We start from the raw sequence: 13795 nt of genomic DNA on the forward strand, positions 1-13795 counted from the left end.
TGAAAGCATATGTTTTAATATGTTTAGCAATATATGTACACACTACACACGTACACATGTTTACGCTTTGCATAACATGTTTTTAGGTTTCTGGCTAACAAGTAAAGCTACAACAACACAACCCCACAAAATCGTAGCGACAATCCAGAGACGTAAACGATCTTTTCCACATTCAGCATCAGTTGAAGCAGTTCCAGGTTTAATCAGAAGAATATTGGACTCACATCTAGAATGACATATTTTAGAAAAAAACAAAATCAGGGAAATCTATGCTAGAATGAATCAGGAAATTGACACGAAGCTTCTCTCACATTTTGTGTGGCTGACAAACTGTAGCTGTTCCATTTGAAAAGGTTCCCCCAATGCACTCTGAACATATAGTGTCATTAAAGGGTGTCCCTGTAAAAATCAAAAGTTAAATTACATGGTTAAAATCAAGCTTAGTGTCAGAAAAAAAAAAAACATTTGTCCTGGTAAGATGGGACGGGTGACTCCCATCCTTAGAATTGCAATGGCAGGTCCCTCAATAGATTATAAAAATGCCTCTTTGAAGCAATCTCTACTTTAGCACTTTAACAGATTCAGATGTCCGCTTCAAATGACCAGGGGCTACAAATATATTGTGTTGATAGTCTGCCATTGGCATTAACAAATAGAGCAGACTTTCTTTGGTCTTTTCCGGGGGACAATTCTATTTTGTACAGTAAGTGAGAAGATAAGACACTAGCCACAGAAGTCAAATATGGTATGGTTATGGTGCTCAGGGACACATTATCAGTACGGGTCTGAACGAACCCCAAACCCACGAGCCAAAAATGTATAAACTGAAATAATCCCTCCCACTGAGCATGGGGCGAGTTTTTACAGTTTTTCTACACAAACTCTACAGGTAAACATAAAAGCTCTTATTTTATCTTTTTTGTCTTTCCTGTATTTTTATTTCAAATGTATTTTAAAAAGTATCATTATCTTAGCTACCTATCCTCACAAGGGTCACGAGAGTGCTGGAGCCTATCCCAGCTTTCATCAGGCAGGAGGCATGGTACACAGCCAATCAGAGGGCACATAGAAACAAACAACCATTTGCACTCGCATTCACACCTACAGGCAATTTAGTCTTCAATTAATGCATGTGTTTTTTGGGGGGGGGGTTGAACCCAAGTCTAACCAGCCCTCCACCATACCACCTGTACTATGCATGTGACATTTTTAAAATTACAATTTTTCAAGGAAACTAAAAAAAATTGAAGAAAAATGTTTTCACATTGTCATCCAGCTTATGGGAGTTTGTGGAATTTTGGGGGAAAATATAAATTCAATCAATTTCAGAATAAAACTAACATACAACGATGTTGAAAATGTGATTACTGTACAGATCCACTTCATATTCAATGTATCAGATATCATAGAAGATAGGTAGCCATTTAAAAAGAGCGAGAGAAGGAATAGTTGAGCATGGCATTTCTACAGAGTCTTGACAAGAGAAAAGAACATGGCAGTTTCATGAAGTGACTGATCCACGCAACTGGTAAGAAATGTACCTTTTAGACTGATGTATTGTCCTGGTCGACACTGTTTGTGTTTCCGTGCTTCGAGACAGCCATCCTCAACAGGGTCGACACAGAAGAACCCGGCAAGTGGTTCACAAACTGCATCTGAGATCTTGGTACACCCCCTCTTTATCCCCAGACCAGATCCTAGAACGAAAGTGACCGGTGGTTCGTCAACAAGAGACACAAAATACGCAACTAATTCAGACAAAAGATAATGCTAGATTCAGTGAGGTTATCATAAAAAAGGTAGGCTGTTGTCGAGTGGTGGCATACTGTAATATACTCGACAATGAAGGACGCCGAGGACAGACACACAATCAAGGGCACTGTGTGCCGTGGGAGTCCGTTTATACGGACGTAACACAACAGTTACACTTGAGGGCATAGACAATCGAGTTGTACCACCCTCCGGATATAACACGATGGACAAGAATAGGACCTCCCCCAACAAGGTACTGGACATGCTAGCAAAATGTGAATCTCACAGTCTGGCAAATGACTTGTGACAAAGACAAGAGAGTCTGTACATATGGAAGGAGAAAGAGGGTCCGCCTTCTGACAATTTCTATGCAGGAGTGGCATTCAAGTGATAGATTTTATTTGTTACAATTAATTTAAATCGAAGAGGAATCATGTTTCAGAATTAATTTTGTACTAATTTCGGGCTGCTCAGTGTTTGTTCACAGGGTTCCACCAAGTATCGTAAACATCGAATAAATCAACAGAAAAATTGTACCACTGATCTGTAAGCTGAGCTAATCAAGCCTTTGATCGTTTAATACCTATTGATGAATATGTAACGGAAAATCAAAATAGTGAGGGTTTAGTTTTTGAAAATTTTGACCCCCAAATGTCTTCCTATTCTGGAATGACCCATATAATACTTTAGTATTATGGATGAACTGGATGAGAAAGATGATTTTCTCCAGCTCCCACAGCGTCTCTGTCCTCATTGCCAAGACAAAAGCACAAACTGAACTCAGTCTAATTCTTCAGATGTTTGGTAAAGGTGCCATAATTCATCAAACCAACTTTTTCCAGTATTTGCAATGTAATATTGTAACATGCCGCTATGGCTTGGTTGCCCACGCGGAGTGGGTGATTGTTCGCAGTGGCTCTGCTGTCTTGGTCGCCACGACGCGGGAGACGCCAGGCGGCACCTTGCTTAGGCATCTCCTCTGGCTGCCACGTGGAGGGCCCGGATACATGGCCAAACAGTTCCGAAAAAAGGATTAGAAGAAGACGACTTGGTCTCACCGGGCGAAGGCATACAGGAGCAGGAACCGTAGGACCGCGAAACAAACTCCTCGAGACTCATCACTGGGAGGGAAAGTTCAAATTCATTGTCCGAGTCAGAATCAGGCAGTCGGTCATATAAGTTTAAGTCTTCCTTGTAATTTGAAAAATCTGAATCCAAAACAAGATGTGGTGGTGAGCGGGTCGTGGTTGGGACGTACTCAAGGCGGTGCAGGAGGCAAGGTAGAAGAGGACGACATCATGGAGCCCACCCGGATCGGAGATGGTTGATCCTCAGGCAGGCGGAGTCCCCGTCGACTTGCCCCGCGACGCCGCGTCTTCCTTGCTGGGTCCTGTTCTGGCCAGTTCGTTCTGTCACGTACCAATGGTGCACGGGCGGACCCAAATGCAGGACTCCAAGACGAGGACATGATGTTCAGTGGGTTTTATTATCATCAAAAGTTGTGGACGACAACACAGTCCAAGAAGGCAGGATCCAAAACACAAGAAACGATGTCCGATAACTATGAGTCAACTAAAGAGCATAACCAAAAGCGTGACTGGGCTATAATGGCGCAGTGGCGGAGTAACCCTTGATGCGGGAAAGCATACTCAACGAACTGGCGAATGCCAGTGACAAAACTCCAACTTAAATACATTGTCTAATCACGGTGCCTCATGTGACACAGCTGTGACCGGCGACAGGTTTCAGAGATGAAACCGCTCGGAGCGATGGGCAGGCCACGCCCCTCTTAGCCGTGGTTCAGCGTTGCTCATGACATTATATATATAAAAAAAAATGAATGACATCCAATTCCTAATCCACAAGAATTAATATGATGTTGGTAACCTTCAGCTCTTCTGGGAAGACTATCCACAAGGTTAAGTGTGAGTGTGTTTATGGGAATTTTTTTACCATTTATCTAGAAACTAATTTGTGACCTTGGACACTGTTGTTGGACGAGAAGGCCTGGCTGGCTCTCATCCCAAAATGTCTTCCAGCTAGTCGGTGTCAGTTGGATGTCACTTCAGAGCTTATGTGAATCAAGGCAGGTGGGCGAGATTTCTGGCAATACTGTGGACAACATGTCTAGCATTTATGGTCAAATATGACGTGAGGATTACCTGGACTGCAGTTTCTGCATGGAAAGCAATATTTAAGGCCCGTTGGGATATTCATGTAGGTTCCATTTATGCATCTTCGGCAAGAAGTGCTGCCGCTTCTGGGACATTCGCTCCTGACGTGACTTCCTGTTGTAAAGAAGAGATGCACACATGTCCATGAGAATGTGTGTAATTTTAATAACCACAAACCAGAAATCATTCAATATGCCTGCATTTTTTTTGTTGTTTGTTCCAGAAATGAGTCTGCAGTCCCAAAGAAGTCTCACTCAGTGTCTGTGAGGAGAGCTCTGTCAGTAAATATAGTTGCGCTGTCACATGACCAAAATTGTAACGACATTTTAATAATTTTTTTAATATGATGACTTCATTGCGACACCTTCATAAAGTATCTGGATAATGACACTCTAATGATACCATGGTAAAAATCTATCCGGAACTTTCTTACAAGAGCTGTAATTCAGAAAAATCATGCTAATCACACGCAAGGGCCTCTGAGATTATTCACCTTTCATTTATTGGACATGCTAACACCAATCCATCACTGTTAGGTATTTGTACTTACTATTTGTTATTTGTATTTCCATTTTGTGGACTGATGACTGTCAAAATACTTCAAGAGGTCATGTTGCCTTATACTGAAGAGGAGATGCCCTTGAAATGGGTGTTTCAACAAGACAATCACCTCAAACACACGACTATACATGCATAGTGTCTTGGGTCCAAACCATCAAAGTTAATGTCATGGAGTGGCCAGCCCAATCCCTGGACCTTAATCCAATCGAGAACTTGTGGTGTGACATCAAAATTGCTGTTTCTAAAGAAAAACTAAGAAATGTAAATGAATTGTGGGATGTCAATAAGGAATGTTGGAGTTGGAATAACAGCTGAAAGGTGCCACAAGTTGGTTGACTCCATGCCACACAGATGTGAAGCAGTTCTTCTTTTCCTTTCGGCTTGTCCCAATTAGGGGTCGCCACAGCGTGTCATTTTTTTCCATCTAAGCCTATTTTGTGCACCTTCCTCTCTAACCCCAACTGCCCCCATTACTTCCCTCACAACATCCATCAACCTTTTATTTGGTCTTCCTCTCGCTCTTTTGCCTGGCAGCTCCTTCCTCAGCACCCTTCTCCCGACATACTCACTCTCTCGCCTCTGAACATGTCCAAACCATCGAAGTCTGCTCCCTTGAATCTTGTCTCCAAAACATCCAACTTTGGCTGTCCCTCTAATGAGCTCATTTCTAATCCGATCCAACCTGGTCACTCCGAGCGAGAACCTCAACATCTTCATTTCTGCCACCTCCAGTTCGGCTTCCTGTTGTTTCTTCAGTGCCACCGTCTCTAATCCGTACATCATGGCCGGCCTCACCACTGTTTTGTAAACTTTGCCCTTCATCCTAGCAGACACTCTTCTGTCACATAACACACCAGACACCTTTCGCTAGCTGTTCCAACCTGCTTGGACCCGTTTCTTCACTTCCTTACCACACTCACCATTGCTCTGTATTGTTGACCCCAAGCATTTGAAGTCGTCCACCCTCGCTATCTCTTCTCGTTGGAGCTTCACTTCCTCCTCCACCTCTCACATTCATTCACCCACATATATTCTGTTTTACTTCAGCTAATCTTCATTCCTCTCCTTTCCGGTGGATACCTCCATCTTCCTAATTGTTCCTCAACCTCCTTCCTGCTTTCACTGCAGATGACAATATCGTCTGTGAACATCATGGTCCAAGGGGAATCCAGTCTAACCTCGTCTGTCAGCCTATTCATTACTACCGCAAACAGGAAGGGGCTCAGAGCGGATCCCTGATGCAGTCCCACCTTCACCTTAAATTCTTCTGTCACGCCTACGGCACACCTCACCACTGTTCTGCTGCCCTCATACATGTCCTGTACTGTTCTAACATATTTCTCCGCCACACCGGACTTGCACATGCAGTACCACAATTCCTCTCTCGGTACTCTGTCAAACGCTGTCTATAAGTCTACAAAGACACAATGTGGCTCCTTCTGACCTTCTCTGTACTTTTGCATGAGCCTCCTCAAGGCAAATAATACATCTGTGGTACTCTTTCTTGGCAGAAACCATACTGTTGCTCGCATATACTTACTTCTGACCTGAGTGTAGCATCCACTACTCTTCCCCATAACTAATGAAGTTTAATTTATTCCTCTGTAGTTTCCACAGTTCTGAACATCGACTTTGAAGCAGTTATATTAAAAAAAAAAAAAAAAACGTGGTCATACACTATAATATTAATGTAGTGAGTCAAAGGATTGCTAAATCCTAGACACAAAAAATTGTACAAAATAATGTTGAGTTTGTTAAGTTCACGGCAGACTGCTATTTTTTTAACACACAGCTCACGGCTGTACTGGAGCCAGCAACTGTCTGACTTCCGCATTAACACGTGTTACTCACGCCTTTTTGGAGCCGACATCAAAGGATCAAAAAGCGACGTCGCTACGAACGCTTGCCTGCCACAAGCCAGTTATCCCTGTGGTAACTTTTCTGACACCTCCCGCCTGAAACCCAGACGCGCGCAGGCTCGGGACCGGCCTGCCGGTGAAGAGCTCAATCACGCAGCGCCGCTGCGCCGGGTCCTGGTCAATTCCAATAATGAACGAGACTTATGCATACTAACTAGTTACGCGGCCCGTGGCGGTGTGAGCGGCACCGCTCACGGCTGTGTATGGAAGTATTCCTCCGTCTTCCCGATCAGCCGATACTGCTATTTCTTCATCAGGTGAGGATTAATCCGAGAAATCAGCGCTGAGCATAAATGGTGTCCCATGTAATCGAGTCTTTGTTCCGGCTCGGTACACGTCACGTCTGCGCACATAGGTCATATGACCCTGGCCCTGAAAATTCGTAATTGTCAATAAAATTATTCATAAAACACTATTAAATGAGAGAGGATTTAACATCACATTGTCAAAATAGAGTAAATATTACATGACCTATTGAATACATTGTTAATGCAAAGCACTGGATTTCGCCCTTTAACATTAGAAAATATATTTGAACATTTATTCACAAAATAAAATTATTCTCATCTTGCAGCTGTTGAGATTTTTTACACCCTAGAATAAAATTTAATAATTGTTTCACAGAAGAAAGATTTTAGCACTAACTATAGAAAAAAACCACTTATTTTTCTGCATGACTTGAAGCATATTGTAATCAACTTGAAATGGAAATATTAGTTTTACCAACTGGACACTTTGGACAACATTGGTCTTCATTGAGTTGATACTCAGTTTCATGACATTCAAGTGAATTGCATCTGAAGATATGAATCAGGATCTATACAAAGACAACATGGAGGTTATTATGGCAACAGTCATAAAGAGAAGACAAGAACATATGACTATTTTTTTTTCCAAACTGACACACAACTTTAAAAATTGTCTGAATTGCGTATTTATTTTTCTGGTGATTTTTACCTTGCGAGTATCGTTCTGTACTTTTTACTCCTTACATTTTAAGAATGAGCTTGTTACTTTTCAAATCTAACGTTAGCGACAATGCAGTGTAAAAAGCAGAATGCCGAAAGACTGAAAAAGTAGGATTGACATCGTCTACACAAAATGCTCGTTGGAGCAATGCCAAACTAGTGGGGGCAAAACATGACGATGCGTCTCCGTCCTGCAACTTATCACTGAATACACGCAGCAATCCTTCGCAATATGACGTTGCATCACAGTCCCGCTGGATTACAGAGATCTATGTGTACCACAATTTATGTGTGAACAATTGCTCTTGGTCACACTCAATAAATTCTTTCAGGCTGCCATGATAGCAAACTTTTTAGGACGACGGTTTGTACTTTCCCAAACACTATCACAAGAAACCATAGTATTGCCGTTTTTTTTTATCCTATTGATATGACATAGCAGAGCATAACAATACAAGTACATAGTTTAAAAGAACAATTCTAAATTACTGAATATTGGCCTTGTAAAATACACAATTTTTCATTTATTCATCTTCCATTCCGCTTATCCTCACAAGGAATTGGGTGGAGGGTGCCGGAGCCTATCGCAGCTATTTCAAGCAGGAGGTGGGGTACACCCTGAACTGGTTGCCAGCCAATCGCAGGGCACATCGAGACAAACTGACATACTCACAATCACACCTAGGGGCAATTTAGAGTCTCCAATTATTTAATGTTTTTGAAACGTGACAAGAAACCGCCATCCCCAGAGAAAAGTCATGCAGTCATGGGGAGAACATGCACTCTCCACACAGTCGGGGCCGGGATTTGAACCCCCGTCCTCAGAACTGTGAGGCTAACGCTGTTGGCAGCTTCACCAGGCCGCTCCAGATGAATAAACAATTTTAGCTGAAGGAAAGAATAAATCAGATTGAGGCCAACATTGCACTTGAATAAATAAAAAGTTGGAAGATAGGTTAATGACTCATAACCCCCCCCCCCAAAGCAGGGGTGTCAAACTCATTTTTGTCACGGGCCACATTTTACAGAGGGTTTAGGTCACCTATCAGGGTGAGTCTGGTGCCAGTCTTGGCCACCCAAATTGAGGTGCTTGACTGGGCAGTTCAGGAGGTCGGCCAGGACCCCAAGCGACAGGGTCTTTACGGGCCCACTCAGGCCGACGTCCGTGATGACAAAGCAGGAGCCAGGCAACAGGGACAGGTGGTGGCCACTGATCGAACGCCGCTATCAGAGCAGGAGCCAGAGACTGCTGGTCGAGCACCTCTGCAGCGAGAGGTGGCGGCCGCACGTGAACTGTCACCGGAACAGGAGCGGCGGGTGGCCGCTGGTCGAGCGCCACCGCCATCGGAACAGGTGGAAACCATTAGTTGAAAACCAGGAGTCGCACCAGAGCAGAAAGCAGTCGCACGTGAAGCACCACTGGAACAGGAGCAGGTGGAGGCCACAGGTCAAGCGTCGCTGGAACAGGAGCAGGCGGAGGCCACAGGTCAAATGTCGCAGGAACAGAAACAAGAGATGGTGGTCGCCACCAGAGGAGGAGCAAAAGTTGGTGGCTGCGGGCCGGGCACCCCCAAAGGAGCAAGAGGTGGAGGCCGCAGGCTCGACATCACCGTAACAAGACCAAGAGGATGCGGCCGCGGGCCAAGTCCCGCCAAAACAGTAGCAGTAGGTGGCCGCTGGTCGAGCACCGCCGCCACCGGAACAGGTGGAAACCGTTTGTCGAGTGCCAGCAGTCGCACCAGAGCAGAAGGCCACACGTGAAGCACCACTGGAACAGGAGCAGGTGGAGGCCACAGGTCAAGCGTCGCCGGAACAGGAGCAGGCGGAGGCCGCAGGTCAAATGTCGCAGGAACAGAACTAAGAGATGGCGGCCCCTGGCTGGGTGCCACCAGAGGAGGAGCTAAAGTTGGTGGCTGCGGACCGGGCGCTGCCAAAGGAGCAAGAGGTGGAGGCTGCAGGCTCGACACCGCCGTAACAAGACCAAGAGGATGTGGCCGCGGGCCGGGTGCCGCCAGAACAGGAGCAGGAGGTGGCGACGGCAGGGCGGGCAACAGCGGAACAGGAGCAGGCACGGGGGCCTGCCGCAGCTGGCAGGGAGGACGAATAATGTCTGCAGTCGCCTCCTCAGCCTGCCGCCTTTGAGGCACGGTAGGAGCGGGTACGAGAGGGGACTTGGGAACGTAAACTAGGAGACAGGTGGTATGGAACGAGGTGACAAAAGTGGCAAGGAATGAGGTGACTCGAGGGCTGATTTGGATTGGTGTGATTTAGGAGTGGAACTAGGTGAGGAAACGGGAGAAAAATTAGGTGACATGGGCGGAAACAAATGGGAGGACAAAAACTGACTTTTACTTGGGCGCCTCAACTGGCCACAATGCGGTGATCCCGGATAAATGGCCAAACGAGTTCCCCGGAAAAGGTCAAGGGGAAAGGACTTGGGCTTAGACTCACAGAGGCTAGAGAAGGAGACACGTGACAAAATCAGGCTTGGACTTGTAAAACTAGGGAAGGAACCGGAAAATTCAAATCTGTCAGACAGATGGTTGACAAAATCAACGTCATCTTCATAATTACAAAAACATGAGGTAAAATGCTCACACAGCCTACAATTTTTGCTCCTCTTTGTAAGGTTTCCCCTCTCCAACCAACCTTTTAACCTTTAACCTTTTACACCGTTCTTCTGAAAAAATGTGTTGAACGAGCTATTTTCTTTCGGCTTTTGGGGAGAAATGCATGTTCAACGCGTGCTGACTTCATCCTTAAATAGGGGCCACCTGATTCACACCTGTTTTTCCACAAAAATGATGACCTCTTTGATTGCCACAGTGCTTTACTTTTTAACATGAATTAAGTATTTTATTTTAAAGTAAATCGTGTACTCTTTGTCAGTCAAAAATAAAACTCGTGTAAAGTGAGCAAAGTGCTGAAGATGAGCCTTCAATTGGGAAATATCTGGAAATAAGCATGTTTGTTTAAGCCGCGAGGGTTAAATCATTGGGATTTTTTGGAATTTATATAACTTTAGGAGCATTCAAATTCAGAGGTTCCAAGCAATGCAATGAAATGAAAGCAACAAAATGACATTTGCAACAATGCTAGATCACCACTAAAAGTTTTTATGTAATTGTTAAAATAATCAAAGGGTGAAATAGTGCTGGCGGAACAGTGGGCGGCATGGATAATATGGATGGATGGAACAGTGGGGCATCTGCAAAGCATTGGCCTCACAGTTCTGAGTTCCAGGGTTCGATCCCTGCCCCACTTGTGTGGAGTTTGCATGTTCTCCCCGTGCTTGCGTGGCTTTTCTCCGGGCACTCCGGTTTCCTCCCATACCCCAAAAACATCCAACATGAATTCGACACGCTAAATTGCCCCTAGGTGTGATTGTGAGCGTGACTGTTTGTCTCCATGTGCCCTGCGATTGGCTGGCAACCAGCCCAGGTTGTACCCCGCCTCCTGCCCGTTGACAGCTGAGATAGGCTACAGCACTCCCCGCGACCATTGTGAGGACAAGCGGCTAAGAAAATGGATAAATGGATGAAATAGTGCTTAAAACAGACAATAGGATGGAGTCAATTCTTGGTAGCGAGGATAAAAGCTTGCTAAAAGAGCTATATAACTCTATAAGTGTTTGTTTTACCAGAATAAGATGAGCTGTCAGTTGGCTGTTTCCCAAGAACATTCCGCTTTAAATGAAATGCAGAAATGCGAATGTTGGAACACCCCGCATGGGCTGGGAAGCAAATCAAAAATCAGATGGGTAATGCCTGGGGAAAAATGAAAAAGAAAACATTTTAAAAGTCAGCGGGATGGTGGACGACTGCTTAGCACATGTGGAGCAGGGTTCAAATCTCTGCCCAACCTGTGTGGAGTTTGCATGGTCTTCCTGTGCCTGGTGGGTTTTCTCAAGGTACTCCGGTTTCCTCCTACACCAAAAAACATACATGCGAATGGTTGTTTGTTTGTACTTTGTTTCTATGTGCCCTGCGATTGGCTGGGCACCAGTTCAGGGTGTAACTCATCTCTCGCCCGAAAATAGCTGAGATAGGCTCCAGCATGAGATCCTAGTGATCATAAGCGCTACAGAAAACGGATGGATGGATGGATGGATTTAAAAGGCATTACAAATCTAGCCAAGTATCTCACAGAAGTAGAATGGTAGAGTGATAACGACTAAAATTCACCTCCATCTGAAATCAAGATGGATTCGATGTCAGTCTGAAGTGCAGATATTAGGGTTGTAGCAATTTACATAGAACTATGATATCACCAAATTAAAAGTGCCTCGAAATCCATTTCTTCATTAAGGGTATAAAGGCACCAAAGTGAACATGTAATCTGGCATGTTACCAAGTGGAATACAACAGAAAAAATACAGTGAAGAAAATAAGTATTTGAACACTTTATTTGACTTTTAAAGGCGGACTAACAGGTCTTTGAGGGTCAGAATTCTAGCTGAAAGACAGGTGTTCAAGTACTTATTTGCAGTTGTATCACACAAATAAATCAGACATTGTGATTTGTGGATTTTTGGTTTTAGATGATCTCTCTCACAGTGCACATGCACCTATGATGACAATTTCAGACCCCTCCATGATTTCTAAGTGGGAGAACTTGCAATATGGCAGGGTGTTCAAATACTTATTTTCTCCACTGCACATTAGTTCAATACATACATTTCCTTGAAAACTCACTTACGATAGCTAGCCCATTGACCATTTCAATCTGGCCTGCCAAAGACTGGTACAGAATTGCCCGAATCATACCAAAATCATGACTCCATTCATTGGACCTTGTCTGTAATGCCAACTAAATCCACAAGGGGGCAGGTCCGGTCTTTCATTGAGTGAGTCGACTTTGGCTGTTCGGTCTCTTCTCACGTTCAGCTCTGAGGACTTCAGGCCCGAGCTGTGGACCAGGGAAGAAATGCCGCCAGTGGACGCTGAGCGGTGAATCTGCCATTTTTGGTGAGTAAAACTAATACTGTACATTAATTTTAATTTTCCTTTGTAAAATGTGCATTTTTTTTTGTTTTTTTTTATCTGTTTAATTTATACAAAATAATAGTTTCACAGCCATTTTAACTGTGCAATGTCATATCAGTTCTGCACTAAGTTGCTGATTAAACACTTGGTACCTGCTGTTCTGAGTTGCCGTAATAAAATACCAGGACTGGCAAAAAAAAAAAAAAAAAGAAAAGTGATCAATACAACACTGTTCCTATTAAAAGTTAAACTAAAAAATAACAGTAGAACGCCATTCGGTTGTTTATTTTTTAAATAAAAAAAAAGACGTTGAACCCGGAAAGTGGAACTGCTTCAGTTCATCAAGAGAAATATGAAGAAAATTTGAGTTGTTTTGCGACTTGCAGGATAGAAAATGGCGGGTGCGCTTTGTAGCCTCCTCTCCGAACCAAACTCGATCCGACACACCACACCCCTTACCGAAAGTAAAAAACAACAACAACGAAATAGCACCCACTGAAGTCACACACGGAATATCACAAAGACAACAACAATTTACCTGTGTTTTTTTTCTTTATCGAGACATTCTGGCAGCACAGCCGATGCGTATGGCCAAGACTGATCGCGAATCACTAGTTAGTTAGTTAGTAGTTACCCGGATGAGGACGTGCTAAAAATCGTTCCTTAATGCGACTGAACTATTCTGTTGCGCGAATCTTTTGAAAGAACTGATTCCAATGATTCGTTAGACCCAGAATGAACTCTCGTGACCGTCACGAGTTTAAACAAGGAAAAGAAATGGAGTAAGCTCAATGATGTAGATAGAATAAAAACCAGACTCCGCACTCTGGCTACATTATGTCCGCAGCCATGGTCAATAGGCTCTGACTTCCGGTCAGGGCAAAAAAAAAGCATGGTAAACATACACACATTGGTGTGGAAAACGATGCGATAAATCTAAATACTCGGAATGTTTGGATCCCTAGAGACATGAATATAATCTAAACATTTGCAGCATGCTCAGGAAGGTTTAGAAGCTACATCAACACATACGCATTAATAGGAAGTACAGACCTTAATGATCTTAATGCCAAACATGTCAACTATCACGCCCATCTCTCGTTTTATTGTAGCGGGCATTTCAATTGATATATTCCACAAATTACAAGGATTTTTTCAAGACACTTTTTGTACATCCATCCATTTTTTTTAGCCATTTATCCTCACAAGGGTCGCAGGAGTGCTGTCAACGGGAAGGAGTCGGGGTACACCCTGAACTGGTTGCCAGCCAATCGCAGGGCACATCGAGACAAACAGCCGCATACCCAATCACACCTATGGGCAATTTAGAGTGTCCAATTAATGTTGCATCTTTTGAGGATGTGGGAGGAAACTGGAGTGCCCAGAGAAAACCCACGCAGGCACAGGGAGAACATGCACACTCCACACAGGCAGAG

General features: G+C 44.0%; 1 protein-coding gene and 1 long non-coding RNA gene across 8 annotated transcripts in view; one reads left to right on the plus strand and one right to left on the minus strand.

Moving 5' to 3' along the window:
• Positions 1 to 13231, minus strand: LOC133512181 (tumor necrosis factor receptor superfamily member 14-like). 4 transcript variants are annotated; one of them, XM_061841555.1, is made up of 8 exons: positions 12898 to 13231; positions 11237 to 11300; positions 11015 to 11141; positions 7130 to 7223; positions 3915 to 4040; positions 1542 to 1697; positions 312 to 399; positions 1 to 226 (listed from the first exon to the last, which is right to left on the minus strand). In XM_061841555.1, the coding sequence occupies exons 3-8, from the start codon at positions 11054 to 11056 to the stop codon at positions 61 to 63; spliced, it is 672 nt and encodes a 223-aa protein (XP_061697539.1). In that variant the 5' UTR covers positions 11057 to 11141; positions 11237 to 11300; positions 12898 to 13231; the 3' UTR covers positions 1 to 60. The 4 variants fall into 4 exon arrangements, with proteins under 4 accessions (XP_061697539.1, XP_061697547.1, XP_061697556.1 ...); XM_061841563.1 differs by lacking the exon at positions 12898 to 13231 and adding an exon at positions 12073 to 12201; XM_061841582.1 differs by lacking the exon at positions 1 to 226 and having other exon boundaries at positions 308 to 399.
• Positions 12205 to 13795, plus strand: part of LOC133512203 (uncharacterized) — a 13181-nt gene continuing 11590 nt past the window's right edge. For all 4 annotated transcript variants that reach the window (XR_009798125.1, XR_009798127.1, XR_009798126.1 and 1 more), the window contains exon 1: positions 12205 to 12341. This is a non-coding gene — a long non-coding RNA (uncharacterized LOC133512203). The remainder of the gene's footprint in view (positions 12342 to 13795) is intronic.

Source organism: Syngnathoides biaculeatus, chromosome 2 (assembly GCF_019802595.1).
Source record: "Syngnathoides biaculeatus isolate LvHL_M chromosome 2, ASM1980259v1, whole genome shotgun sequence".
Classification (NCBI taxonomy): Eukaryota; Metazoa; Chordata; class Actinopteri; order Syngnathiformes; family Syngnathidae; genus Syngnathoides; species Syngnathoides biaculeatus.